Below are 27,440 nucleotides of genomic sequence, written 5' to 3' on the forward strand. Positions count from 1 at the left end.
AGCCGGGTGCCCACATTTAGAATGCCGGCTCCGCGGAGAGAAGGGGGAGAGAAGCGGGGATTTGCGTGCCTGCATAGCTGGACCATGGGACAGGTAAATGTCTGATTATTAAAAGTCACCAGCTACACTTCTTTTGTAGCTGCTTACATTTAAATGGGTGGAACTCCACTTTAAGAAAAAGGTTCATTTGACTGAAGGTGTGATTGCCATCATCCCTTATTGGTCGCTACAGTGTACATCCTCATTTTATGGGATTTTTAAGGCAACCCAAATATTTGTGTGTGTATATATCTCACACACACACAAATCCAGGGATTGCTGCACTTGAAAATTTATTGAAGAATATTCACATGTAAACAAGTTACATTTCATTCCACATGAAAAATAACCTGTTTACATGTAAATATTATTCAATACATTTTTAAGTGCAGAAATCCCTGGATTTATTTGCATATATGGCCTTTGGGAAGGCCTGATTGCATGCACTGGAAGAGTACCGTATGCGTCGTCTACCTCACCTGTGTGTGTGTATATATTTTTTATTATTGTTTCTTAAATATATTTAAAAAATCCATAGACTTCATAGTAGCACATCAAGGATGCATTTAGTGGCATTCGCAAGCTACTTGCTCTTCAGTCCCATCACCAAATGAGAAACGGTAGATGGTTTCCAAGAGTTGGGGATAGCCAAATGCATTTAGAAATAAGAATACAAATAATTTCTTCTTCAGGCATTTTTACCACTCTGCAACATAGAACAACTTTATTTTAGAATCAATGCATCATGCTCACATACAGTGGCTATAAAAAGTACACACCCCTGTTAAAATGTCAGGTTTCTGTGATGTAAAAAAATGTTTCAGAACTTTTTCCACCTTTTTAATGTGACATATAAGCTATACAACTCAGTTGAACAACAAACTGCAATCTTTTAGGTGCATGGAAGTAAAAATAAATTACTAAAATAATATGGTTGCATAAGTGTACACACCCTTACACTAATACTTTGTTGAAGCACCTTTTGATTTTATTACAGCACTCAGTCTTTTTGGGTATGGCACATCTTGACTTGGCAATATTTGCCCACTCTTCTTTGCAAAAACACGCCAAATCTGTCAGATTGCGAGGGCATCTCCTGTGCACAGCCCTCTTCAGATACCCCACAGATTTTCAATAGGATTCAGGTTTGGGCTCTGGCTGGGCCATTCCAAAACTTTTAATCTTCTGGTGAAGCCATTCCTTTGTTGATTTGGATGTATGCTTTGGGTCGTTGTCATGCTGAAAGATGAAGCTCCTCTTCATGTTCAGCTTTCTAGCAGAAGCCTGAAGGTTTTGTGCCAATATTGACTAGTATTTGGAACTGTCCATAATTCCCTCTACCTTGACTAAGTAAGGCCCCTGTTCCAGCTGAAGAAAAACTGCCCCAAAGCATGATGCTGCCAACACCATGCTTCACTGTGGCTATGGTGTTCTTTTGGTGATGTGCAGTGTTATTTTTGCACCAAACATATCTTTTGGAATTCTGGCCAAAAAGTTCAACTTTGGTTTCATCAGACCAGAACACACTTTCCCACATGCTTTTGGGAGACGTCAGATGTGTTTTTGCAAAATTTAGTCAGCTTTAATGTTTTTCTTCTTAAGAAAAGGCCTCCATCTTGCCACTCTACCCCATAGCCCAGACATATGAAGAATACAGGAGAATGTTGTCACATGTACCACACAGCCAGTACTTGCCAGATATCCCTGCAGCTCCTTTAATGTTGCTGTAGGCCTTGGCAGCCTCCCAGACCTGTTTTCTTCTTGTCTTTTCATCAATTTTGGAGGGACATCCAGTTCTTGGTAGTGTTCCTGTTGTGTCATATTTTCTACACTTGATGAAGACAGTCTTCACTGTGTTCCATGGTACAGGGGGTTCCGGGTTACAAACAAGATGGGGTCTGTAGGTTTGTTCCTAAGTTAAATCTGTTTGTAAGTCGGAACAGGTACATTTTTTAAGTGTGGCTCAAGCCAAAAAAATATTTTTAAGCTTTTTGGATAGCATAGGGAAGGGTTAACACCCCTGTAACATTTATTTTGCTGTCTGTGCCCCTGTTCAGAAGATTTCGCCTCACTTTCTGTCCCAATGACAATTGGATTTTTAAAAATTTTAGTTGTTGTGGAAACAAGCCTTGGTGATAAAGCATCAATGGAGGTACATTTTCCCCATAATAACTGTTACAGGAGTGAATTTTCCTACCTAGGGGTAGATTTCCTCTCACTTCCTGTTGCCTCCCTCCGTTTGTAAGTAGGAGTCATTTGTAAGTTGGATGTTTGTAACTAGGGGACCGCCTGTATATCTAATGCCTTGAAAATTCTTTTGTACCCTTCTACTGACTGATACCTTTTAAACAATGAGATTCCTCCGATGCTTTGGAAGCTCTCTGCAGACAATGGCTTTTGCTGTAGGATGTGACTAAGAAAATGTCAGGAAAGACCTACTAGAATAGTTAAACTTTATTTGGGGTTAATCAGAGGCACTTTAAATGATGGCAGATGTGTAATGACTCCTGTTTAACATGAGTTTGAATGTGATTGCTTAATTCTGAACACAGCTGCATCCCCATTTATAAGACCCCTTTCACACCAAGGCGCTTCAAAAACGCCCTAAAACGCCTTAGCGTTATTACCGCGTTTTTACAGTGTTTTAGGGGTGTTAGCGTTAAAATTAACACAACGCTGCAGGCATTTTAACAGCGTTTTTCAAGCGTTATTGAAGCATGTATTATTGATGCTATCTTTCTGCTTGCATGTTTATCCTTTGTGATATCATGTAAAACAAGCAGTGTCTTGTAAAGTAACAAGCAGTGTCTTGTTTTACTTCAAATCTTCATTTTTCTGGGATTAATTCTTTTTTTTGGCACTGTAATTTTGTTTTTTTGGCACTTTGATGGTCTGTTTAATCATTCTGACCTTCCCACAAGTTCAGTCCTGTTGTTGCAGATGCTCTCTTTTCTGCTTGCATGTTTACCTTTTTGTGAGATCATGTGAATTTTCTACAGCTCAGGGCGGATTATAGGCGTTATTCAGGCGTTTTTACAGCGTTTTCAATGCATTTCAATGGAGAGGGGTGTATTTAAAGCTCTTTTTTCAACGCCCAAAAGCTGCTCCAAAGATGCTGCTTGCAGGACTTTTCTAAACGCCCTGCCAGCGCAACGCCTCAGTGTGAAAGGGTCCATTGAGATGCATGGGGAGCGTTTTATGAGCGTTTTAATAGCATTATTTTTAGCGCTAAAACGCTGCAAAAACGCCTTGGTGTGAAAGGGGTCTAAGAGGGATGTATTTTAATTATTTTATTTTTACTCAATTTGTTTTTCAATTAAGTTGTACAGTTTTTATAGGTCACATTAAAGGTGGAAAAAGTTCTGAAATTATTTATCTTTGTCTAATTTTTCTACATCACAGAAACCTGACATTTTAAGAGGGGTTTGTAGACTTTTTATATCCACTGTATATTGAGCTTATTTAATACATTCAGTGACCCTTACATAGTGTGCTATCTTTGGCTAGAGTGCTCTCACAGTTCAACTATGTATTCTCACAGTTTAAATATATTTTTTAAGAAAGAACAAGTCATGTTTTGCTTGGGGATCAAATACTTACTTATTTTACTCACTGAACTGCAATCTTAACCACTTGCCGACCAGCCGCCGCAGTTTTACTGCGGCAAAATGGCACAGCTGGGCGAAGCGACGTTAAGTTACATCGCTTCGCCTTGTGGCCACTAGGGGCGTGCCCGCTGCTGCACGCCCCCCCGAGCTGATGCGGGTGTCCGGCGGTCACGATCACCGCCTTGGCTCCCGTGATCGCCGCTGAGACACGGAGACCCGGGATCTGTGTCTGTAAACACACAGTTTCCGGTTCTCTGAGGGGAGAAGTGACAGATCGTCTGTTCATACAGAGTATGAACAGCGATCGATCTCTTCCCCCTACACAGTCCCCTCCCCCTTCAGTTGGAAACACAAACAGGGAACACGATTAACCCCTTGATCGCCCCCTAGTGTTAACCCCTTCACTGCCAGTGACATTTTTACAGTAATCAATGCATTTTTATAGCAATGATCGCTGTATTAATGCCAAAGGTCCCAAAAATGTGTCAGAATTGTCCGATGTGTCCGCCATAATGTCGTAGACCCAATAAAAATCGCAGATCGCCGAAATTACTAGTAAAAAAAAATAATAATAAAAATGCCATAAAACTATCCCCTATTTTGTAGACGCTATAACTTTTGCACAAACCAATCAATATACGCTTATTGCGATTTTTTTTTTACCAGAAATATGTAGAATAATACATACCGGTCTAAACTGAGAAGAAAAAAATTTTTTTTTTATATATTTTTGGGGGATATTTATTATAGCAAAAAGTAAAAAATATTGTTTTTTTTTCAAAATGGTCGCTCTTTTTTTGTTTATAGCGCAAAAAATAAAAACCGCAGAGGTGATCAAATACCACCAAAAGAAAGCTCTGTGGGGAAAAAAGGACGTCAATTTTGTTTGGATACAACGTCGCACGACCGCGCAATTGTCAGTTAAAGCGATGCAGTGCCGAATCGCAAAAAGTGCTGTGGTCAGGAAGGGGGTAGAATCTTCCGGGGCTGAAGCGGTTGATTTATAACATTTGTATCGTGTTTTATTTTTTTTTTTCTGGATTTTTGGTTGGTATTCTGTGTCTATCATTTAAAATACACCTATGATATAAATTTTAGACTCTTAAAGCAGAGTTCCAGTTATTTCTGTGTTAATATAAAGTATAGCTGCTGATTTTTAATGAACAGACACTCGCCTGTCCCACAGTCCAGCAATGCGGCTGCCCAAAGCCTCGCTTCTCTCCTTTTCCTCTCCACAGCACCAGCATTGCAAGTGTGGACACCCGGCTGTCACAGTTTGCGGCTTCACAGCCGGATGCGCACTGCGAATGTGCAAATTGCGCATCCCCCCCAAAAAAAAATGACATGCCAAATGTGGCATGTCAGGGGATCAGGAGTCCTTAAAGCAAAAGTTCCAGTTTTGGGTGGAACTCCGCTTTCATTTCTTTGTAAATGGGCAAATTTACAAAATCTGCATGGGATCAAATAATTTTCCTCACTGTAAATAGATATATCAATAAATCAGCCACGCTACATACAGCAGATGTTCTTGATTCACAAGCAACCTGCCCAGTAATGTACACATTAAACTATGCAGATAATCCGGCTTCATAGCAGATAAAAATAGATGACTATAAGTCACTCTCTGGATACAGGATTTTCCATGTAAGCACAATTCCGAAAAGTTGTGCGATATTATGCATCCTAAGTGCACTCTTCTGTGGAAGGTGATTCTGTATTATGCAGTCTCCAACATGATGGTGAGTGCACCAAATCACTGCATTGTGCCTGCCATTGTCATTGTGCCAATGTAAGCCCTTAATGCGTTTTGCAGAAGTTCACAGCAATGCAGAGTCAAATCATATACTTATCGTATTAATAATCCATAAACCGTACTTCATCTGACCAGTTTTGCTGGAATGACCCTGGCTGTTTTGAGGGGGGAGGGCACAGGCTTAAAATGTTTTTTTTATCTTTTACAAGTTTGTAATGCAGAAAGGAAATGTATTGATTTGTGGTAGTCTGATAAACGGTTATGTTTTTTGTTGGTTTTGGGCCTACCACTTGTATAAGTACTGTTGAAGCTCTGCTGAAATTTTACTATGGGTGGTTGCCAAGCTATGATAATTTACCTGTTAAGTGTTGATATTTTATTTTTTGCTTTTTCTTTATTTTCTTATCAGTTATCCTAAAAATGTTACTAATATTTAGTAAATTACAATTTAATTCACTTGCATGTTTAATAAATTAATTGTTGCATGCTATTAGCATGTGTACCAGAATCTGTCTAGATCACAACCTGCTGTAATTTTTTGCACAGCAGCAGGGACAGAGAGGAAGGGTGAGAATTAGAAGCCAGCCAGCCAGGGTTCTATTGTCTTGCACAATGCTCCTTATCCTAGCATTGAACTTGACTACAGGTAGTAAGATGACATCTTCAATGTGCTGTTTTTTTTTTTAGCCTGAAATTACACCTGTTAGTCTGTGTGGCCATGCACACTTAGGCGTTTACAGGCATATTAGAAAAGGAGCGTTTAGAGACTGGGAAAAAAAACCACCACTTTTGGTGGAGAACATGTTAAATGTGCATAAAGCATTCATTTATTCCAGACATACAGTTTCAAAGGACCATATCGCTCTGCGAGTTTTTCATTAATACACCCCTTTGTGTTCACGTTTCTGGTATGTTTTTGGCAGTGCCAAACAAATTTTTCCTTTCTTGTGAACAATTTTACTTCTAAACAATGATAGGGAGAGCAGTTTGTACCAGTTTGAACTTTCTGCCTGTATTTTTCCTGTGGATAAACAATTCTGTAATACTATAAGACCCCTTTCACACTGAGGTGTTTTTCAGGTGCTAAAGGGCTAAAAATAGCGCCTGTAAAGCGCTTCCCCTACTACCCCAATGTGAAAGCCCGAGTGCTTTCACACTGGGGCGCTGCGCTGGCAGGACGTGAAAAAAGTCCTGCAAGCAGCATCTTTGGGGTGGTGGAGGAGAGTTTACACTGTTCCTGTCCATTGAAATGAATGGGCTTCGCTGTCGAAACGTCTGAAAAATACTTCGGCAGCGATGCTATATGGGCGCTATTAACCCTTTCCTCGGCCGCCAGCGGGGGTTAAAAGCACCGCTAAAACGACGGTATAGCACCGCTAAAATGAGTGGCGCTTTACCGCTGCCGCGGCTGCAATATGAAAGGGCTTTAAGAGCAGAAACTCTTAGAACTGACAAAGTTGTAGTCTCTTCTATTCTCTGTACCTAAAAAAAAAAAAAAAGTATACAGTCATCTTCCTTGTCATTTCACATTTAGACAGAATCTTTTTTTTATTACTGAGGCTTATTTATTAGTGTTAGAAGAAAGCCTTGTTAGTAACTACCCTGTTTCCCCGAAAATAAGACCTAGCGTGATTGTCGGTGATGGCTGCAATATAAGCCCTACCCCCCCAAATGAGCTGTAGTTAAAGTCCTTGTAGGTCTTATTTTCAGGGTAGGGCTTATTTTGGGGGGAAACAGGGTAGGGCTTATTCGGGGGGTAGGGCTTATATTGCAGCCATCATCGACAGTCACGCTAGGTCTTATTTTCGGGGAAACAGGGTAGCAACCCAGGTTTGAACATTTGAGATTTTAAAGTTGAGGTTTTAATTCAGAAGCACTTTTTTTGTCTACAGCTTTAGGCCCCTTTCACATGGGCTGTCTGATCAGGTCCGCCTTTCAGTTTTTCAGGCGGACCTGATCAAAACCTCCTGTCTCTTCTATGGAGCAGCAAATGATTCAACAAAAACAGATAGCTGGTGGTCCTATTCCCCATCTGTCTATTGGATCAGATGGAAATAGACAGGTGGTCCGTTTCTATCCGATTGCCCATAGAGGAGAGCGGGGACTGTGTCCATATCCAGTCTGCATAGCACAGCAGACACAGACCTGTCATCCGCCTGCTCAGCAGCAAGATCCCCTGCTGAGCTAGCGGATTCTGCTTGGCGAAGGTGCCTATCTGAAAGGGGCCTTGGGTACATTACTCACCTGCAATGAAGTACTGTATGTCCTATAATGTGCAGGCTGTCGGATTCTATAGAATCCCTACTGCAGGACTGCCCTGTCTTCTTCCTGCTGCTGAGCTTCTGCCGCTGTGGGGGTGAGCAGTTTCTGGGCTCAGCTGTACTAAAGATCATCTGATGGGGACGTGCCCCCTCTTGCCCTTTCCTCTATGGAGTAAAAGTCTTTCACTGATTACTCTGCATGTGAGACGATCTGTGAATGGGGAAGAGAAGCCTGTGCGTGATCAGATTCTCCCCCATTCACAGGTGGTGGTGCAGGCAGTGTAATCCGTAAGGCTTCATTTACACTTGTGTGACTTGTCATGCGACTTTTGACACATAGTCGCATGACAAGTCACAGCCCATGTATTTCAATGCCAGCTGTTTGTAATCTATGACACTGAAATAAAACTGATCATATATTCATAGTGTCACTTACAACTCCATCTCCTTTGCTCCTCTTCCTCTCTCTGTTGGGGTACCCCAAGGCTCCGTCCTTGGGCCCCTCCTCTATACCTCTTTCCTGGGCCAGTTGATAACCTCCCATGGCTTCCAATACCACCTCTACGCCGATGACACCCAGATCTTATCGCTCTACTCCTCAACTCACCCCCTCGATCTTCTCACGGATCTCAAACTTACTGAATGACTTATTGGTATGGATGTCACACCACTTTCTCAAACTCAATCTTTCTAAAACTGAGCTTGTAATATTTCCTCATTCCCGGTCCCCCTCCCCATGACTTTACCATTAAGATCAACAGCACAACCATTGGTCCCTCCACACATGCCAGGGTACTGGGTGTAATCCTTGACTGTGACCTCTCCTTCAGCCCCCACATCCAATCACTGGCTAAATCCTGCCGCCTTAACCTCCACAACATCTCCAGAATGTGACCCTTCCTGACTAATAACACCACTAAGCAACTTACTCACTCCTTGATTATTTCCCACCTTGACTACTGCAACTTTCTCCTTAATGGCCTACCCTTACGCAGGCTATCCCCCTTCAGTCTCACCTCACTAACCGATCCGTGACTGCTGCCCCTCTCTGCCAATCCCTTCACTGGCTTCCCCCACCGAAAAAATTTAACATGCTAACCACAACATACAAGGCCATCCACAACATCGCCCCAGCTACATCACCAACCTCATCTGCAGATATCGCCCGAATCATCCCATCCGCTCCTCCTAGGACCTCCTGCTCTCTAGCTCCTTTGTTGCCTCCTCTTATGCTCGTCTTCAGGACTTCTCCAGAGCCTCTCCCATCCTCTGGAATTCCCTGCCCCAGTATATCCGATCAGCCCCTAACCTGTCCACCTTTTAGGAGATCCCTGAAAACTCACTTATTCAGGGAAGCCTATCCCACACCCACCTAACAATCCCATCAAATCATTCCCCGCATCTATTACCTTTTTGTACCACCTCCCCCTCCCTTTAGAAGGTAAGCTCTACGAGCAGGGCCATCCTGTCCCTTCTGTATTGTACTGTAATTGTGCCGTCCTCCCTCTACATTGTAAAGTGCTGCGTAAACTGTTTGGCGCTATATAAATTGTGTGTAATAATATTCCAGTCTTCTAAATACAGTTATTGAAAGGTTTATAATGTAATTACATTTTTGTCTCCATATGAGTTTAGTCTTCAGAATTTCCCGACCTCATGTTGTGTTCAGATTACTTGCCTGATTTGCTGAAGCAATCATCTACTTCGCTGCAAAACTCAGAACCCTCATGCGACCCTGTGTCACTAGAAGAGCTGAGGGCCATGGACTTACCATCATTTGAACCAGCCTTCTTGGTCCTGTGCCGTGTCCTTTTAAATGTAATTCATGAGTGTCTCAAATTGAGATTGGAACAGAGGCCTGCAGGGGAACCATCACTTCTAAGCATTAAACAGGTTGGTATTAAGTGGAGGGGGAATATTTTCTCCTTCCTTAGTTTTGCGTAGAAATGCAGATTAAAGGTTATTGGCAAAATGGCAACAAGATCCCGGTAGTGCCAGTACAGTCCACTACTGCGCATGTTCGAGATCTTGCTGCCATATTATCACCATATTTCCACCATCACAATGTGTCAGTGGTATACAGCGCATTTGCAGTAGTGTGATATTTCTAAGGTCGCTACTGCGAATAATCCCAACTCCATATTGTGACGTCAAACCTGGTGGTAAAATCCCACACATGCGCGCAGTAATGTACAGTCTGTACTGGTAGTACTGTGCAAGCAGTATATTACAGCTATATTGCTTTTTTAATTGCCGTCAGCATGAAATGAAGGCGCTGCACAGGCATACTGCTGATCCAGAGGTATAGAATAAAGAGTGGTAAATGTGGTGGCTCGAATCACACATGCGTGGGGCACAGCAGGGAGCCTGGAATAGGGCCACAGGCACTGCAGATATGAAGGCCACTGAACTCTCCCTGCTCTCTCCACACCCCTTCTCTTACCAGCACACCTGAATTCAGTTTTCTCCCCTGATCTCACTCCATGCTTGCAGGCCTCCCTTCTGCTCTCATCACCACACATCCTTTTACTACCGTATATCTGCATGCATCTTCTTTTACCAACAAGCTATCACTCCACATCTGCGCAAAGCACCCCACACACACACTTTGCACCTTCTTGCCCTCACCCCACCCCCTTATCTCCACCCTCCTACTTTCACTCCTTGCTCCAACCTGCACATACTCAATGCCCACCCTCACTACAGCATGTCTTCCCCTGCTCTCACCACCATGCCTGCAAGCTCCCCCCCCCCCCCGGGCTCACCACCTTCCCTTTACACCCTCTTCCTGCTCTCACAATTATGCCTGTACCCCTTCATCTTTTACCAATCATCATGCCTGCAACTCTCTTCTCTCAAGACTCACTGCATCAATACACCCATTTTCTCATCACCCATTGATTGCATTCTCAACACCAACTGACCCCTATCCCTGTTCCTAACCCCCAACCTTAATGCTGCCTTGGCCTGCTCTCTCCATAATGCCTGCACCCATTCTCTAACCAACGCTACTCATGCCCACCACGCTCCCACCTACACACACCTACACACACCTACACACACCTACACACACCTACACACACCTACACACACCTACACACACACACACACACCTACACACACACACACACACACACACACGTTAGTCTTGAGTGTAAAACAAAGGAATTTAATCTCCACATCTACTACTGACTGGATAACTGTTTATAAGTGATGGCTTTAGAATTAAAATGCTGTGTCCATATTATGCTGAATAATAATGCAAAATTGTGTTTCTGAAAATAGTTAGTAAGAGAGTGCAAAGAAGTGCTGAAAGGGGGACTGCTGATGAAGCAATACTACCAGTTTATGTTGAGAGAGGTGCTGGACGACTTTCAAAAGCTTGATTGTTACATTGATGCGTTTGAGGAAGATCTGCATAAAATGTTAATGGTAAGTGTTTTTGCACAGTTTATTTATTTATTTTTAAATTTAAAAGAACCAGTCACCTTTGAGGCTGTGGTAGTTGTCAGAATTTTTTTTTTTTTTTTAATTATTCCAGTCACCTACTCATTAATGAGTAGAAGTGAAAACAACGGAGGCCAACACCCCCAGTAGTTATCAGTGATACTCCTAAATGCAGAGTTTATTACTCTTTGGAAGCCATAACGATTTGTCATATAACAGTTTGTTTGAGTATATATAATGAAATATAACTTATATTTGCAGAAATAGTAGGTAATGCTGGAATAGATCCTATAATCTTCCTGGGAACAGCAAGTGGGGGAGATATCTGATTCTTCTTGAATGAGTTTTCGGGGTCACACTTCCAAACAAATTAGCTCACGGGGAGATATTTCAACTATATCCATTGAGCTGCATTTTTCTACACACCACTGCAGATGTATAGTATGAACTGAGCACATAGAAAACAATCATCTGTGTACTGTTCACACCATAAATGTGTGGTAGTGTGTAGAAAAATGCAGCTCAATGAATATGGTGTTATCCTGCCTTCAGTCTTGCAGCTTTTGCACTTATATTGGACTCTTAAACCATTTCACTGATATGTTTTCCTCTCACTGCAGAAGCTTGTTTCATTTTAGATAATCTTGTTTAGCTTGTTTGACAGCAACCCTGATGTAACATGCATTAGCTAAAACATTTGCACATTAGGACATGATTAAATGAATTGGACGCCCAAAAATCATTATGGCTTAATCCGTAAAGCAAAGTGCAGCGTACCCAAAGCTGCCAAATTAAAATGTAGTGTTCATTCGTTTATTTTAAAGTGTAAATTCAGCAAAAGCTTTTTATTCGATCTCTGCATTTTGAAACGTGTGGGGAAGTATCAGAACTGCTTTTGGGGTTTTAATGCTACCCTGGACTCCATTAGGTCTCTTGTTGCTTATTGTTGTGGCACCTGTGTATTTTTTTTTTTTTTTTTTCCAGACAAGATATGAAGGAAGATCTCCAACAGAAACACGGGCCACAATAAAAATTTGACAGGGGGATTAAAACCTTCCATTTTATTGAAAAGAACCAAAAAGGCAATTTTAGTTCTGTCAGTAATTCTCTTCCCTCATTTTCTGACCAGTAATAACATTGTCACTGTAAAAGCAAGTCAGGAGCAATCCCTGGATAGCCGTCCCTGGAGTCCTGTATAGCAGTAAAGACCCAACAAGGGTTCTAATCTTTCTGCACTCTAGACAAAGCAAAGTTTAGGCCAACCATACACTTAAGTACTGTAAATGATATGATAAGCAGCTATGAGTTATTCTACACATTTGCAATTTAACGCTAGATATTCCTGTTGCAATCAATTTCTGTAGTTTTGAATACCTTTCCATTTTGTCATTGTGCTAGGTGATGAAGTAAACCTGTCAGTATACAGTTGGTATTGACAGGCTCCAGGATGACAGCATGGCCTTCTGCAGCCTGGATACCCTAAAATCCTGGGTTGCTCTAGCTGGCCAGTTTTGACTATAGCCTGTAGTGTTAAGTACTGGCCCTTCCCCTTTCCACATGTTTCTGTCAGCCAGTAGCACTATCAGTCATAGTGATGGGCTGATGGAAACGTTCATGAGTCATTCTCTTGTTCTCTTTAATGAACTTTAAAGCAGAGTACCCCCCCCCCCCCCACAGGTATCCTGTCCCCACTTCCAGGAGTCCGGGCTGTGGGCATTACATCAGCAGCTCGGCTCCTCCCTCCTCCAGCCCCCCCCACAACGTCGGGCCAGTAGGAGTGCGCAGCGGTGCCTCGCACATGCACAGTAGGGACCCGGCTTGAAGCCATAATGCTACACTGCCAGGTTGCCTTACCCACAATGGCCGCAGCACCCGACAGCTGATGGAAACAGCTGTGGTGCCGACATCGCTGGACTCCAGGACAGCTAAGTGTCCTATTATTAACCACTTGCCGACCAGCCGCTGCAGTTGTACTGTGACAGAATGGCTCGGCTGGGCGAAATAACTATATGTAACGTTGCTTTGCCCTGTGGCCACTATAGGGGTGTGCGCACTCCCCTTGTTTGCTCCCCTTGATCACCGCTGGGCCCCCGCGATCACTCAGGGCACACCGAGAACCGGCATCTGTGTGTGTAAACGCAGTTTCCGGTTCTCTGAGGGGAGAAGTGACAGATCATCTGTTCATACAGAGTATGAACAGCAATCTATCTCTTCCCCTACACCGTCCCCTCCCCCCTTCAGTTAGAACACACTCTAGGGAACACATTAACCCCTTCCCTGCTAGCGACATTTTTACAGTAATCAGTGCATTTTTATAGTACTGATCGCTGTAAAAATGGCAATGGTGTCAAAAGTGTCCGACGTGTTCGCCATAATGTCGCAGTCCTGATTAAAAATCGCAGATCGCCGCCATTACTAGTAAAAAAAAAAAAAAAAAATTATAATAAAAATGCCATAAGACTATCCTCTATGTTGTAGAAGCTATAACTTTTTCGCAAACCAATCATACGCTTATTGCGATTTTTTTTTTTTTTACCAAAAATATGTAGAAGAATACATATCAGCCTAAACTGAGCAAAAAAATAGTTTCTTTATATATTTTTGGAGGATATTTATTATAGCAAAATGTAAAAAATATTACTTTTTTTTTCAAAATTGTCTCTTTTTTTTGTTTATAGCGCAAAAAGTAAAAAACGCAGAGGTGATCAAATACCACTAAAAGAAAGCTCTATTTGTGGGAAAAAAAAGGACGTAAATTTTGTTTGGGTGCAACGTTGCACAACCGCGCAATTGTCAGTTAAATCGACGCAGTGCCGAATCGCAAAAAGTGCTCTGGTCAGGAAGGGGGTAAAATCTTCTGGGGCTGAAGTGGTTAAAAGCTGCAGTATGTGTCGCTGCTGGCTTTTAATTTTTGCAGGGGTGGACGTAACACCGCTTTAACCTTCATAAAGCTTATTGCCACTGCAGCTGATGTAACATTTTAAAACCATCTATCAATATGCCTTAATCCAGTAAATACTATTTATTAGCTATAGTTTAAAAATGTGGATACAGCAGTTACAGAAGCAGCATGCTGCGCACCCCTAACCCAGAACAGGCTGGTCATGTACAGGTATGTGAACCAGCCTGCCCGTGCCAGATGCAAGTAGATTCTTCTGAGAGACTAAAATCCAGTCCCCTTTGACACGCTTATGATTAAATTACACTAGTTTTGAATTAATTCTTCCAGAGTATATAATTAGAACAACCCACTTATTACAACCCCAATTCCAAAAAAGCTGGCACACTGTGTAAAATGCACATAAAACCAGAATGCAGTAACTTTTTTTTTTTTCAGTGATTTGTAAATCTCATAAATTCATATTTTATTCACAAGCAGAGCAAAGGAAGGCCGCTTCATATCAGTTTTTGATTGATGTATGTGACTCTGTTACAGACTTTCCCTCACTTCCTGCTTGGTAAATCTGTTGTTACCAGGAGAGAAAGTAGGCAAAATCTTTGTAAGCCCCCAGATGGCAGAAAAAAAAAACTGAAGGTGGTCTAACTATTCCCCACTCTATCAAAAACCACATTAAAATGTTTTAGGAGACTCCATCGAATCCATCCCCCTGTTGAAGCTGTCTCCTGTCTCCTAGCTCTTTTTGTTACAGCAGAACTTCTGTTCCGCTTTAAAGAGTATCATAATTAACCCTTACTGTACTGTACTGTTCTGTCTGATCTCATTATCAGTTGTAAAGTAGATTTGAACACTATCTGTCCTAACAAAACATTAAAGAATTAGAAGCCAGCCTCCTGCATTATGTGTTGATGAGGATAGGGTGTCCCCAGTCTGTGTGGGGCCAAACACACTGTGACATTGCTCTGCTATGGTGGCCATCTCCTCAAAAAGTAAGAAATCATGTTTTTTTAGGTATTCTGTGTGATATATATATATATAATGGGGTTTTCCCAAATTTGACTGCAATCATGGAAGTACACTTTTAAGGCTGTAATTTGAGCTGTTTGTATTGTCTCTGAATTTTAATAGATAAACGTGTATGCAATGATTGTTTTTGTTGAAAAGCACATGAAGATATAGTATAGATTACGTATAGATCCGTAAGGTTTCTTTGTGATTATTTTATATTTGCATTACATTTTCTTACCTGCAAATTATAACTAAATAGTTATGTCTTTTTTTTTTTTTTTTTTTTTCATTAGGTGTACTTTGACTACATGCGTAGTTGGATCCAGATGTTGCAGCAGTTACCTCAAGCTTCCCATAGCCTGAAAAACCTTCTAGAAGAAGAATGGGATTTCACCAAAGAAATTACTCCTTATATAAGAGGAGGAGAAGCTCAGGCTGGAAAACTTTTTTGGTATTAGCATATTTTATGTTGCCTTTTTATTTTTTTTATTTTTTATAAACTGACCTCCCTAGCATGCAAGAGATGGGGTTCTGTATTTTCTTTGTTAGGAACAGGAGCAGAATGATCGTTTTGGTATGGGATTATATCATATATATATATTTTTTTCTTTTTCCTTTTTATAGGTTGAACTAAATGGACTTTTTTTTCAACCTGACTAACCATGTAACTATATATTTGCAAATGTGTGCAAACAAAACCCTCTTTTTTTTAACAAACTGTTAGACAGGGCATATTTAGTTGTTTTGCGGGCTAGTTGGTAAGGCCGTTTATAGTTGTTTCTAGACAGTTGAGTTTAGAGGCTTTTTTGCAACCCCAAAAAAATGCGTTCAGAAGCTGTGTTTAGAGGCATTTCAAGCGATAAACGCGGCTACCCGCGTTTAGGTGCGTTTTCGTCTAGTAGCGTTTTTAAAGGGAAACATTTTATTACTTTTGAGCCTGGAAAATGCTAAAAACACACCAAAAACTCAATTATCACTGCCTGCAAGCTTGATATACCATGTGATAGTCCCCTCATCAGCCAATTATGCTGTACAATACACGACTTGTATTACTATTACTTGACACTGAAGTTGAATAGGAAGTTCACTCACCCATCAGCCATTGAGATTTAACCTGATGACCGCCACATTGAGCTTGAGACTTTCATGTCTGCTGTTTGCATTTCTTTATGACCCAACATGTTATAAAGTTTTCCAGCTAGCTAATGAGTCATACAATTGTCTCTTCCGTCCCCCAGCCTGTAACCCTATAGCAATCTCTCACTTATGCAAACTAGACGGGGTCTAACCTTTTCCAAGAGAACGTCAAAGGTGGCAATTGACATGCGTGTAAAATTAAAAAAATTACTCTGGGTAATTGCACAGCTGAACATACATATTAGAAAAGTAATAAAGTGGCCATGTGTTGGGCCATCAATGGATGTGTCAAGTAGTGATGAACTCTGGTCCTCTCACACAATTTTCTACGTCTTTGGAGCCTCGGCAAAAGCAACATCAGGAGCATTTCCTCACACATGCTCATCATGGGATCCATATTAACAAACCAACCAAAAAATAACAGCTAGCTACAAGCACACTGCTTTCTCAGCTATTACTCACACCGTTCTCTCACAGAATGGCTGAAATAGTTAATAAATACTGTTTTTAGTGCTTTCTAATCATTTGGGAGGGTCTCCTAAGGTTATCTTTAGTAAACGCTCCGCGCGGCTTGTAAATGCTGCTAAACACACATTTTTAAATGTGGATTACTAGCTCTGATGTTCAAGCATTCAGGAGAAGTTGAGAAATGTCCCATGTACGTGAAGTGTGCTGGCAATTTTTTTGTTTGTTTGCGATGTGCATTGCCCTTCCATGTGCACCTTGCTGCAAATGCCATTTATAGGTTGGGGTGGTTGCCACTTTTGTGTACAAAAAAGTAGTAAAGCAGACACGTTTGGTTAGGGGCATTTTTAGTCTGGGGGAAGGAGAGTGTTAGACTAGCAGATTCATTACACATTGAAGCTGAACTCCAGCTAACACTTTATTATTACAGCAACTGTTATTTATGTAAAACTCTTGTCCCAAAAAGAAAAAAATGACCATTGTAAGGACCCCTGTTAGTGTTGAATGGTTTGTGTTAGCCCTCTACTACTATATCTAAACAGTTTGGCCTGTTAAAGTAAGTTGAAAATAACAGACTTGCTGGCTGGAACACCCAGTAAAAATTAAGGAAAAAAGCCTAAAAAATTAAAACCGTCACCACAAAGTGGTTGTGAACCTTTCCATATACCCAGTGAAGTCAATAGCCTAAGGTGATACACCAAGATTAAACCAATCCTCCTATATAAGTTGTACCTGTTTATCTGCAGCACTATTTTCTGCAGCTGTTCAAAGTCCAGAACTTCTATATCTTGTCTTTCAGAAAGCAGAGGGTGAAGCGCTGAAGTTACTCTGCAGAGCTCAGTGAGAGCTGGTTGGAGGGAAAGCAGCACCCCCCCCTCCTTTCACACAGCACACAGGAACCAAGCTGAAGCTGTCAGTCAGAGGCTGTGTGCTGGAGATCCCTCCCTTGTCATTTCACCTTGTCAAATCTTGCAGATAACATAGGAACAAGGCAGCAGACCGAAATAACACTTAGTGCTCTGGATTGAGACAAGTACACACTATAGAGGATAGATAGAGATAGCTCCTACTGACCATGGACTTTATAGGCTCAATAAGTGTACAAACATTAATAGTTCAATATTGGTATCAAAAAATGTTTTAAAAAAATGTACATACATAGCATATGAATGATATATTATACCACAAAACATCTGGACTGTCATGAACTAAAGTTGTTGCATAAACCAAACCGCCAATGTGTTTCAGAGTCCTTAAAACTCCTTTTTAAGGGAAACTTTAGCAATTGTATTACATAAGGTAATATCTCGATGAGAATGATACGCAGCCAGTAGTGGAATAAAAACAGGTGAAGAATAATAGGAACCAGTCAAGCAGAGGCAAAAGGAGATGGACTAAGCAGAAAGAAGTAGATGGCCTCCTTGAACAGCAGGTGATTAAAAAAAAACATACACTGGGATCACCTAAAATAGAGGACCCAAAAGTTTGCTAGTAGTATCTCAGCAACCCCTGTGAAACTTGTGTCTTAGGGGTTGTTTTTCCAGTGGATATCTGTGTGTAGGATTGTGAGCCACGTATCGCGTGCATTCAGAATGACCACCCTGCTGTTCAGGAGGCCATCTATTCCTTTCTGCTTCGACTATCCCCTTGCCTCTGTTTGACTGGTTCCTACTATTCTTCACCTATTTTTATTCCACTACTGGCTGCGTATCATTCTCATCAAGATATTACCTCATGTACAACAATTGCTAAACTTTCCCTGAAAAAAGAGTTTTAATGACTCTGAAACGCATTGGAGGTTTGGTTTGTGCAACAACTTTAGTTTAAGACGGTCCAGATGTTTTGTAACTGGTTTGTGGTATAATATATCATTCATATGTTATGTACATTTTTAATTGCACATTTTTTAAAACCTTTTTTGATACCAATAAAGAACTAGTAAGGTTTCATTTGTTGGTACACTCATTGAGTCTATAAAGTCCCGTGGTCAGTAGGGAGTATCTCTATCTTCTAAATATAAGGCATGTGGCCACAATAAGCAAATCAACAAAACCTCACCTTTTTTATACACTATAGAGGATGTTCGTATTTCATTTCAGAGTTTTACAACCACCTTTCTATACATTTTTGTTTTGGGGTGTAAAACGGCTTTCGATACACACTATGTAATCCTCTGGAATACTAGTATTGGATGTCAGGAACTCCAGCCCTGCAGTCAGCTTGGCATCCTGTGCATTGCAAAATAAAACTATGTACTTAAAAACACTATATCTGAAGATTTGAGATTTCCAAAACCTGTGCATCTCCACTACACAGTGTGAAAAGCAAATGCCTTTTTGTTTATTTTTATTTTAATAGATATGTTTTATTACGTTTTTCTTTTTCACAACAAAGAGAGAAAAAGGAATAACCAGCAAAGGACATCATTTAAGGTCCACAACAGACCGGTATATGATAAAAACAGGTCTGAAAGGGGCTCAGGGGTTGTATCAGCAAGACATCTTCAAGTGGCAGTCACTGTATTTAGCAGAAATTACATGTTGAACAGTCTAGCTTTGTGAACATTAACAATAGTCCCAATCTCAATAGGACTGCTTAAAGCAGAGCTGGGCACCAACTGCCTTTTTATAGTAGTAATCCACTCATCAACTGGACATCATTATTTGAAGATTTCTTCAGTCTGGGGTTCGAAGCACCTTGAACAAGTGTAGTATGGTTATTTTGAGGGGCCCTCTGCAGAGGAAAATCTGAGACGCATGCATTCAAAGAGCATAGAGCATCTTCTAACAATGTAGATGTTTCTTAATTAATATTTGAATAATTCCAGACAGCTTTTGCAGATTTAAAATGTTTTAATAAATATAGTTAGGATATGATCTTGCATGAGCAGACTGTCATTTGAACATTTCTGTTCTAGCGATATTGCAGGAATGCTGCTGAAATCCACTGGGAAGTTTCTGGACTCTGGCCTAAAGAACAGCTGTGACGAATTCTGGGCCAGCACAGATGATAGCAGTGTCTCTGATGAAATAAGGTAATCCTGGCCTGAAGAGTTTTCCTTATGTAATACATTACACTATTGCCATAATAAGGCAGCAAAGCATTTGTTTCTATGGTAATGACAGCCTTTGCTTTTGTTTGTATGAATGTGGATATTTTTCAAAGGATTTAATTCATCTGTTGGCTTGCTCATTTGTATTCTGCAGTTTTAGGGATGCTTACCAACAAATATTATTTTGTGTGTTTAGAAAGAACACTGAAGATCTGATTATTATATGTAGGTTTTTCTCACATGACTGTGCTGCTCTGGTAAAGAAGTCCTGTGGTTTAACTTGTTCAGATCTGCGCTATAGCTGAATGACATCTACAGTGCGGACCTGCTTTGCCGGGAGTACGTCTATTGTCGTCCTCCCGTGCCCGAGCGGCCTGCGCGCCCCCTGCAGGGCGCGCTCTGTAATCAGCGAGTCTAAGGGGTCGAACCCGACCCCTTACCACATGATCAGCTGTCAGCCAGTGACAGCTGATCATGTGATGTAAACAGAACCGCTAATCAGCTATTTTTTCTCCGAGAAATAAAAAAAGCCGGCGACTGTGATAGGGACATTGGTCCAGATCAAGGAGATTGCCCCAAGCCCATCTGTGCCCACCTGTGCCACCTGCCAGTGCCACCTAGCAGTACACAACAGTGCAGCCTACCAGCACCACCCATCAGTGACCACAGTGCCACCTATCAGTGCCTACAATCAGTGCCTCATCAACAGTGCTGCCCATCAGTGTCGCCTATCAGTGCCACCCATCAGGGCCCATCTGCACCACCTTTTCTGTCCCCATCAGTGCCGCCTTATCTGTGCCTATCAGTGCTGCCTTAACTGTGCCCATCAGTGCAGCCTATCAATGCCCACCAGTGCCGCCTCCTCAGCGCATATCAATGAAGGAGAAAAATTACCTGTTTGCAAAATTTTATAACATACTATGAAACATGTTTTTTTTTTTTTTTTTTTTTTCAAAATTTTCCATTTTTCTTTGTTTAGCAAAAAAAAAAAAAAACTCCAGCTGTGATTAAATACCACCAAAGAAATTTTTGTGTGAAAAAAAATTATAAAAATTTCATTTGAGTACAGTGTTTTATGACCGCGCAATTGTCATTCAAAGTGCGTCAGCGCTGAAAGCTGAAAATTGGTCTGGGCAGGAGGGGGGTTTAAGTGCCCAGTAAGCAAGTGGTTAAAAGCCGTAAAGCTGAACAGGGAAAGTAAGCTCCCAGGGAACGAAAAATTCTCCCCACACTGCAAAGGTTTAAATGCTTGTTTAGGTTTAAAGGGAGTGCAAATATCCGTTTTAGTTACCCGATCCTCTGCTCCCACAAGTTCCCTCTAGGTTGTGAGACCTCTTTTTGCCTATTCTCTGGTGGCGTAGGGCCTCTATCATCATCATGTACAATGCAGACCCATAGCCCTGCATTGAGAGGATGCCAAGAAACCATCCACTGCCAGATCGTCAGGTAAGTAAAAACACTTTTTGCACCACCCTAGACCTAAACGAGCATTTACCCCTTTCCTGAAGGATCTTTCCTGTCCCTGGAGTATGTTTACTGATCTTTCTGCACAGCCACAATTACCGTTAAGTGTTAATGTCAAGTAGTATGCACACTGGGCGTTTGCCCAGCTCTTCTGAATGCACTTTCCCCTAGTAGGAGAAAAAACACGTAAAAAAAAAAAAAAAAGGCTTACAGCAGCATTTTGCAAACTCGTTTAAGTATCTCAAGCATTTGGATGTTCATTTATTCCATTGGTCAGAATATCCTTTTTATTCTGGCTGTTGAAATGAATGAAGGCACAAGAGCTAAACACACCTAGTGTGTAGACGCGTTTTAAGCGCATCTGGCGTTTTTTTTTTTTATCTCTGCCAAAATGCTCATCTCCTGAATGCGCAAGTGATGAGTTTTTTGGGATTTTTTAGCCTCTAAACTCTCCTCTTCTAATACGCCTTTAGATGCCTATGTGTGCATGAACACATAGGCTAACATGAAGGGGTGTGTAAAAGCGGCGTTTTTGACACCCAGCGTGCATGAGGTCTTCAAATGGGTAGAAACAGATGATACCTGTAGTGGGGAGGCAAAATTAAATGTGTTTTTTTTTTTTTTTTATGAATTTGATGGCTCCCCATATGGAACTAATGGGCCAATTTTCTCTTTGACACTTGATAGTTTTAAAGTTGCTTAGTTAATACAACAATGTTTGGCATAGTGTGCACAGCTTGAAAACAAATTTCTTGTTGCCGTTTTTATAGTACCGCATACAAGAACCTTACCCTAAAATTATACGAAAGTAGTTTTAATGGATAAATTAGTAATTTTGCTACTTGGGTTGGGCTGCTTATCAGTCATGCAGCCTCCTAATAACTGCACAATGTCGGTACGTACATTTGAAAGGGAAACATAAGTAAATTATCTTATGCATAATGGGTACATAAACATGCCACCTTATGTTCAAGGGGTTCATAAAAATACCATGGTAGGTGTAAAAATTCAAGAGTGTATTTATTTCGTATATGAGAAGACATTGCTTGTGGCTTTATTTGTGCTTGATCAAAGAGATTACATTAAATTAAAGTTACAGTTGTACATGGGTTGCGATTTACTATATTTTATAAGCTACTCTCTGCTTGGATTTGAAGGTGAGAAAAATAGAAAATAAAAAAACAAAAAGACTATAACACACATAGTTAAAGAGTTAAACTGCACAATTTTATTAGGCTATTAAATCAGAATACAAAAGGCAATATATAAATCCCTAAATCCCCTATAATAGATCAAAGAAGGAAGTCCCACATAGTGGGAACCCATCACCTGTCTATAGCCTCCCAAATAATGACCTGTAAACAGATGGTCCATGTAATTAAGTCTAAATGACTAAAATGGAAATCTGCAGTCCATGGAATCCTCCCACCCCCGATATAAAGCACTCCCCATCTACACCTATATGAACCCCCAGCTACCTAAAAATAAGGGCTGAACCGTGAAATTCTCAAGGAAACAGCGTGATTCTGCAAACGCAGAAATTTTCATGCTGTTTCCTAAAGTGAAGTGACACAGTAGCCAAACACAGAAGGTACAAAAGTTACCCAGTTGGTCAGTCCATCGGACAAAAAATGTCATGGAAAAATTTAACAAACAAAGGGGGGAAACTATAATAGTCCAAACAAAAGGCATGTGGGGGGAAGGAGAGCGCTGTACTCCTTATAATAGGTAACCTTGAGTATGGATAATTCCCATTGATTCTCTGGTCCAAGAGAAAAGTTATTGTGAGATACTGAGCATCGTTGGTGAATCACTGAATGCTATAAAATATGTAGTCACAATGATAGTAATATACCCTTGAATATATTATCATGTAGCCATATGCCGAGGTGCCTACTACATGCAGGTATATCCTCCAGACTGTTATAGCAGTAAACGCTATGTGAAGGTGCAGCTCCGGTTACTTACTGATAACTATATGTCCTCTAGACATTTGTAGTAAACAGGGGTATATAAGAGCACAACAACGATTACTCACTGATAGTTGATCGCTCAGAAGTCTCTCTAATGCACCGTGGAATTCAGTCTGTCAATCGATGGATGTGCTGTGAATATCCAATTGACACTGTGTGTAATACATATATATATCCAAACGGTATCCCAAAAAAGGAAGGAAAGCGATGTCTCAATGTATCTCATGTGGGTTGGTAACAGATCAGAGGATGATTATCGACCATATCCATGATATCTGTAGGTAGTGTTGATTATCTGTAGCCGTTCCATATGAGAGTCAAGTGTTAGCTGGGGTGGGTGAATGACGGGGGTGCTTCTCCCAAAGTAACAAGCTTACGTGTTTCGTTCCCTATATCATGGAACGAGGAATAGGATTTGAAGGTGCCCATAAAGAAAGCAATCATAGAAAGCAAACGGGGCCTGGGCAGCAAGAAAATCCTAATCTTTGATGGGGTGATTGATTTGTGGGGGACAATTACAGGAACTGTCCCCCTGTGTGTGTCTCCCTGCAGCAACTGAAAGCTTAGCCAGCGGGAGAAGAGGAGCAACCAGTTTTCCGCTACTGCAGGGAGATGCACACCAAGGATTGTTTTCTGTAAATGTCCCCCTGCCACACCGATCACCCCCTCTCCTGCCCGCATCTGGTCTCCCTGCTGCCCAGGCCCAGTACCAGTGTTACTCCTTTATCGGCAGCCCTGTCTGTAGTTAACAGTGATGGGCAGGGCTAGTAACGCTGCTTGAAATTTTAGTGCAGCAGAGTGTACAGAACTTTAGGGGGCCCACTGGCTTTCTGGCAGGATCAAAAAGTGTTTTTCTGTACATGTAGCATGAGACAAAATGTGGGGAAATGCAAAATATTTATCGGCTTCTATATTTTGCCTTTCCTGTCCCCTTCCCCCTTCAAACAAATTACAGTTTTAAATCTTTTTATTACATACCATTATTGGGTCTAAAATAAAGTATCGCTGGGTCTCAATGCTTCTTTATGCAATCAGGTAGATCATGGCTAGTAGAAGGGACCAGCAGGGTGCTGTAGCTCACTGAAAATACCACAGCATCCTATCTAAGTAGTTTTGTCAAGAGCTCTCAACCCTGGTGCAAGCAATGGGCTGGCTCTTTGAAGGAGTTTTGCAAAATATCAACATGCCTTCATGGGTGAATTTCAGTCTGGATGAGTGGGCTTTCCTAGTTTGACTGCAGTTGCATGAAGACTGCCCTGTGTAATACCCACATGTGATGCTGAGTATGTGAGCCAGTGAATAAAAGCAGTGTATAAGATGCCATAGGGCTTATGGAGTAAAGACTTGATGATGCTGGACTCTATCTGCTGCAACTACACTTAGAAAAGCTCACCGTATACAGTGAAATTAGAATGAGCCTGTTCAGTGCAGGGGAGGAGTCTGTACATCTGTGAAAGACTTGGGGCCCCTTTTTCACACAGGAGATCTGATCAGGTCCACCTGTCAGTTTTCAGGCGGACCTGATCGGTTAGTCTACTCACCCCTATGGACAGGTGGGTATAATTTGGTTTGTGTCTGTTTACACCCACTTACCTCCAGGTCCGATTCAGTCCGCTCAAAAAAAAAAAAAAAAAGCAGTCACCATTTTCTGTTTACACCATAGAGCATAGTGGGCAGATGACAGGTCTGTGTCCACCCACTTTCTGCAGAGCGAACTCAGACCTGCCATCTGTCTGCTCTGATTAGCAGGGGATATGTGAGCAGATCTCCTGATGATCAGAACGGAGTCCGCCCCGTGTGAAAGGGGCCTAAAGGGTAAGACTGGAGTTGAGTTTTAATGCAAGAGCTCTAATTTTTATGTGCAACTTCCACAGGAGATCAGTTATTGAAACCAGTAGAGCATTGAAGGAACTTTTCCATGAAGCTAGAGAAAGAGCATCGAAAGCACTTGGTTTTGCGAAGATGTTAAGAAAGGTATTGCATGTATTTGTTTTCAAATGTTATGTATTGTTTGTTTTTTTTTTAACTGTTAGTTCCTAATTGGGCTCAGCAGAAACTGCAAATGGTGGCAGTATAATTAAAATTTTTAGACAACCTATAAGATGAACACCATATCCATATCTTGTTAACTACATTGTGAGCCCTATTTTATTATTGTTGAGTAATTACAGCATTGGCGATCCTATTGGTTAATACCTGCCTTCGTTCCTCTAGTTGAGCAGGGAAGATTGGCTTAATTGCATTGAGGTTAGGAAAATATCAACAATGATCACTTTCAACATCAGACGCTTTTATTGCAACAAGGGTAGTCTTAAATAGACTGACCGTTCAGTTGTGCAGTTGAATTGGGGGCGGAATCAGTTATATTTCCACCCTTTTAAAGGATATGTTCACCTTTGGGAACATGGTACATGTTGCACCTGTTTTTAAGGTGGAACACCTAACAGGTTCCCACTGCTGCAGCCACCTGCTGATCCCCTCTCTCCCTGTGACAGTAGTATGTGGAGAAGTTCCCCGTAAAAGCTGTCACTTTTTGAAAAGAGCATGGCCATGTGGGTCTTCGCTCAGACGACTGTGTCATGCACAGAGTTCTGTGAATGAACTGACTACAAGTACCGGCCTTCTTTTGTGGATGTCAGCTTGTAGTTCTCAATGAACTACCACGGCGTGCTGTTGAGCGCTCTGGTAGTTCATTGAGTCTTCCTGCCAGTGTGAAAAGATGTGTAAGATGTATGGGCAGACATCTTCCACTCACAGTCTGCAGGAGTCCTGCATGGCACCCATAGTAATTTTTGCCCGCGAAAAAAAAATTGGCTTTTTTTTTTTTCTTTTTTTAAAGGTGAACTTCTTCTTTTTTTTTTTTTTTTTTTTCTACCTAGAAAAGGTAAGGTTCACTGAGGTTAGGGGAAAAAAAATATGGCGTTCACCTAAATTCTCTAATCATGCCATATCCTGTTTATTTCCTTTGCACATGATTGGGTATGCAAAGTAAATACAGATTTGCCTTATTTATTGTGATTCTCATGATTCGCATTTCAAAGTGAATATTTGCTTAGCTAAGTGAACAGCTCCTACACCTTTTTATATTTCAATCTGTTTATTGAATTCAAAATTTTCTAGCAGTACAAAAGAGAAAGATTGCACCACATCAAGTGACCATTACAAATACAGAATAAATAGGATTTATATTAATCATAGATAGTCCTAGCTCACATAGAGCACCTAACAAGTACTGCATAATCACCAATGTATGCTGACTTCATATCATACAGTAGTAGTCGAGTCCAAACAATAGCTGAGCAGGACCTGTCAGAAGCTGGAATGGTAATGTTATCATTAAGTGCTATTGTTCCTACTGTAGTTTCCAAAAAAACTAAAGGTCACCAGTGTGCATTGTTAAGAAAACAAACACAGAAAGGTAGGTGAAAAACGAAGATCAGAAGGGAGAGAGAGAAGAGAGAATTACTATTGAGGAAGAGTTCCACCTAGGTCTCAGTCAGCAGGACATATGTACAGTGCCTTGAAAAAGTATCCATGCCCCTTGAAATTTTCAACATTTTGTCATGTTACAAGCAAAAATGTAAATGTATTTTATTGGGATTTTATGTGATTGACCAACACGAAGTGGCACATAATTGTGAAGTGGAAAGAAAACGATAAATGATTTTCAACATTTTTTACAAATATGTGAAAAGTGTGGCGTGCATTTGTATTCAGCCCCCCGAGTCAATACTTTGTAGAACCAGCTTTCGCTGCAATTACAGCTGTAAGTCTTTTTGGGTATATCTCTATCAGTTTTGCACAATTTGGGAGTAAAATTTTTGCCCATTCTTTGCAAAATAGCTCAAGCTCTGTCAGATTGGATGGAGAGCGTCGGTGAACAGCAATTTTCAAGTCTTGCCACAGATTCTCAATTGGATTTAGGTCTGGACTTTGACTGGGCCATTCTAACACAGGAATATGCTTTGATCTAAACCACTCCATTGTAGCTCTGGCTGTATGTTTAGGGTCGTTGTCCTGCTGGAAGGTGAACCTCCGCCCCAGTCTCAGGTCTTTTGCAGACTCTAACAGGTTTTCTTCTAAGATTGCCCTGTATTTGGCTCCATCCATCTTCCCATCAACTCTGACCAGCTTCCCTGTCCCTGCTGAAAAAAAGCATCCCCACAACATGATGCTGCCACCACCATGTTTCAGGGTGGGGGTGATGTGTTCAGGGTGATGGACAGTGTTAGTTTTTTCGCCACACATAGTGTTGTGCTTCTAGGCCAAAAAGTTCAATTTTGGTCTCATCTGACCAGAGCAGCTTCTTCCACATGTTTGCTGTGTCCCCCACA

General features: G+C 41.2%; 1 protein-coding gene across 9 annotated transcripts in view; it reads left to right on the plus strand.

Moving 5' to 3' along the window:
* Window positions 1-27,440, plus strand: part of MAP3K4 (mitogen-activated protein kinase kinase kinase 4) — a 257,666-nt gene that overhangs the window by 96,484 nt on the left and 133,742 nt on the right. For all 9 annotated transcript variants that reach the window (XM_073627458.1, XM_073627459.1, XM_073627463.1 and 6 more), the window contains exons 4-8: window positions 9,297-9,554; window positions 10,947-11,093; window positions 15,309-15,466; window positions 19,535-19,651; window positions 24,981-25,080. In XM_073627458.1, the coding sequence (XP_073483559.1) occupies window positions 9,297-9,554; window positions 10,947-11,093; window positions 15,309-15,466; window positions 19,535-19,651; window positions 24,981-25,080 (780 nt within the window). The remainder of the gene's footprint in view (window positions 1-9,296; window positions 9,555-10,946; window positions 11,094-15,308; window positions 15,467-19,534; window positions 19,652-24,980; window positions 25,081-27,440) is intronic.

Source organism: Aquarana catesbeiana, linkage group LG04 (genome assembly GCF_042186555.1).
Source record: "Aquarana catesbeiana isolate 2022-GZ linkage group LG04, ASM4218655v1, whole genome shotgun sequence".
NCBI lineage: Eukaryota > Metazoa > Chordata > Amphibia > Anura > Ranidae > Aquarana > Aquarana catesbeiana.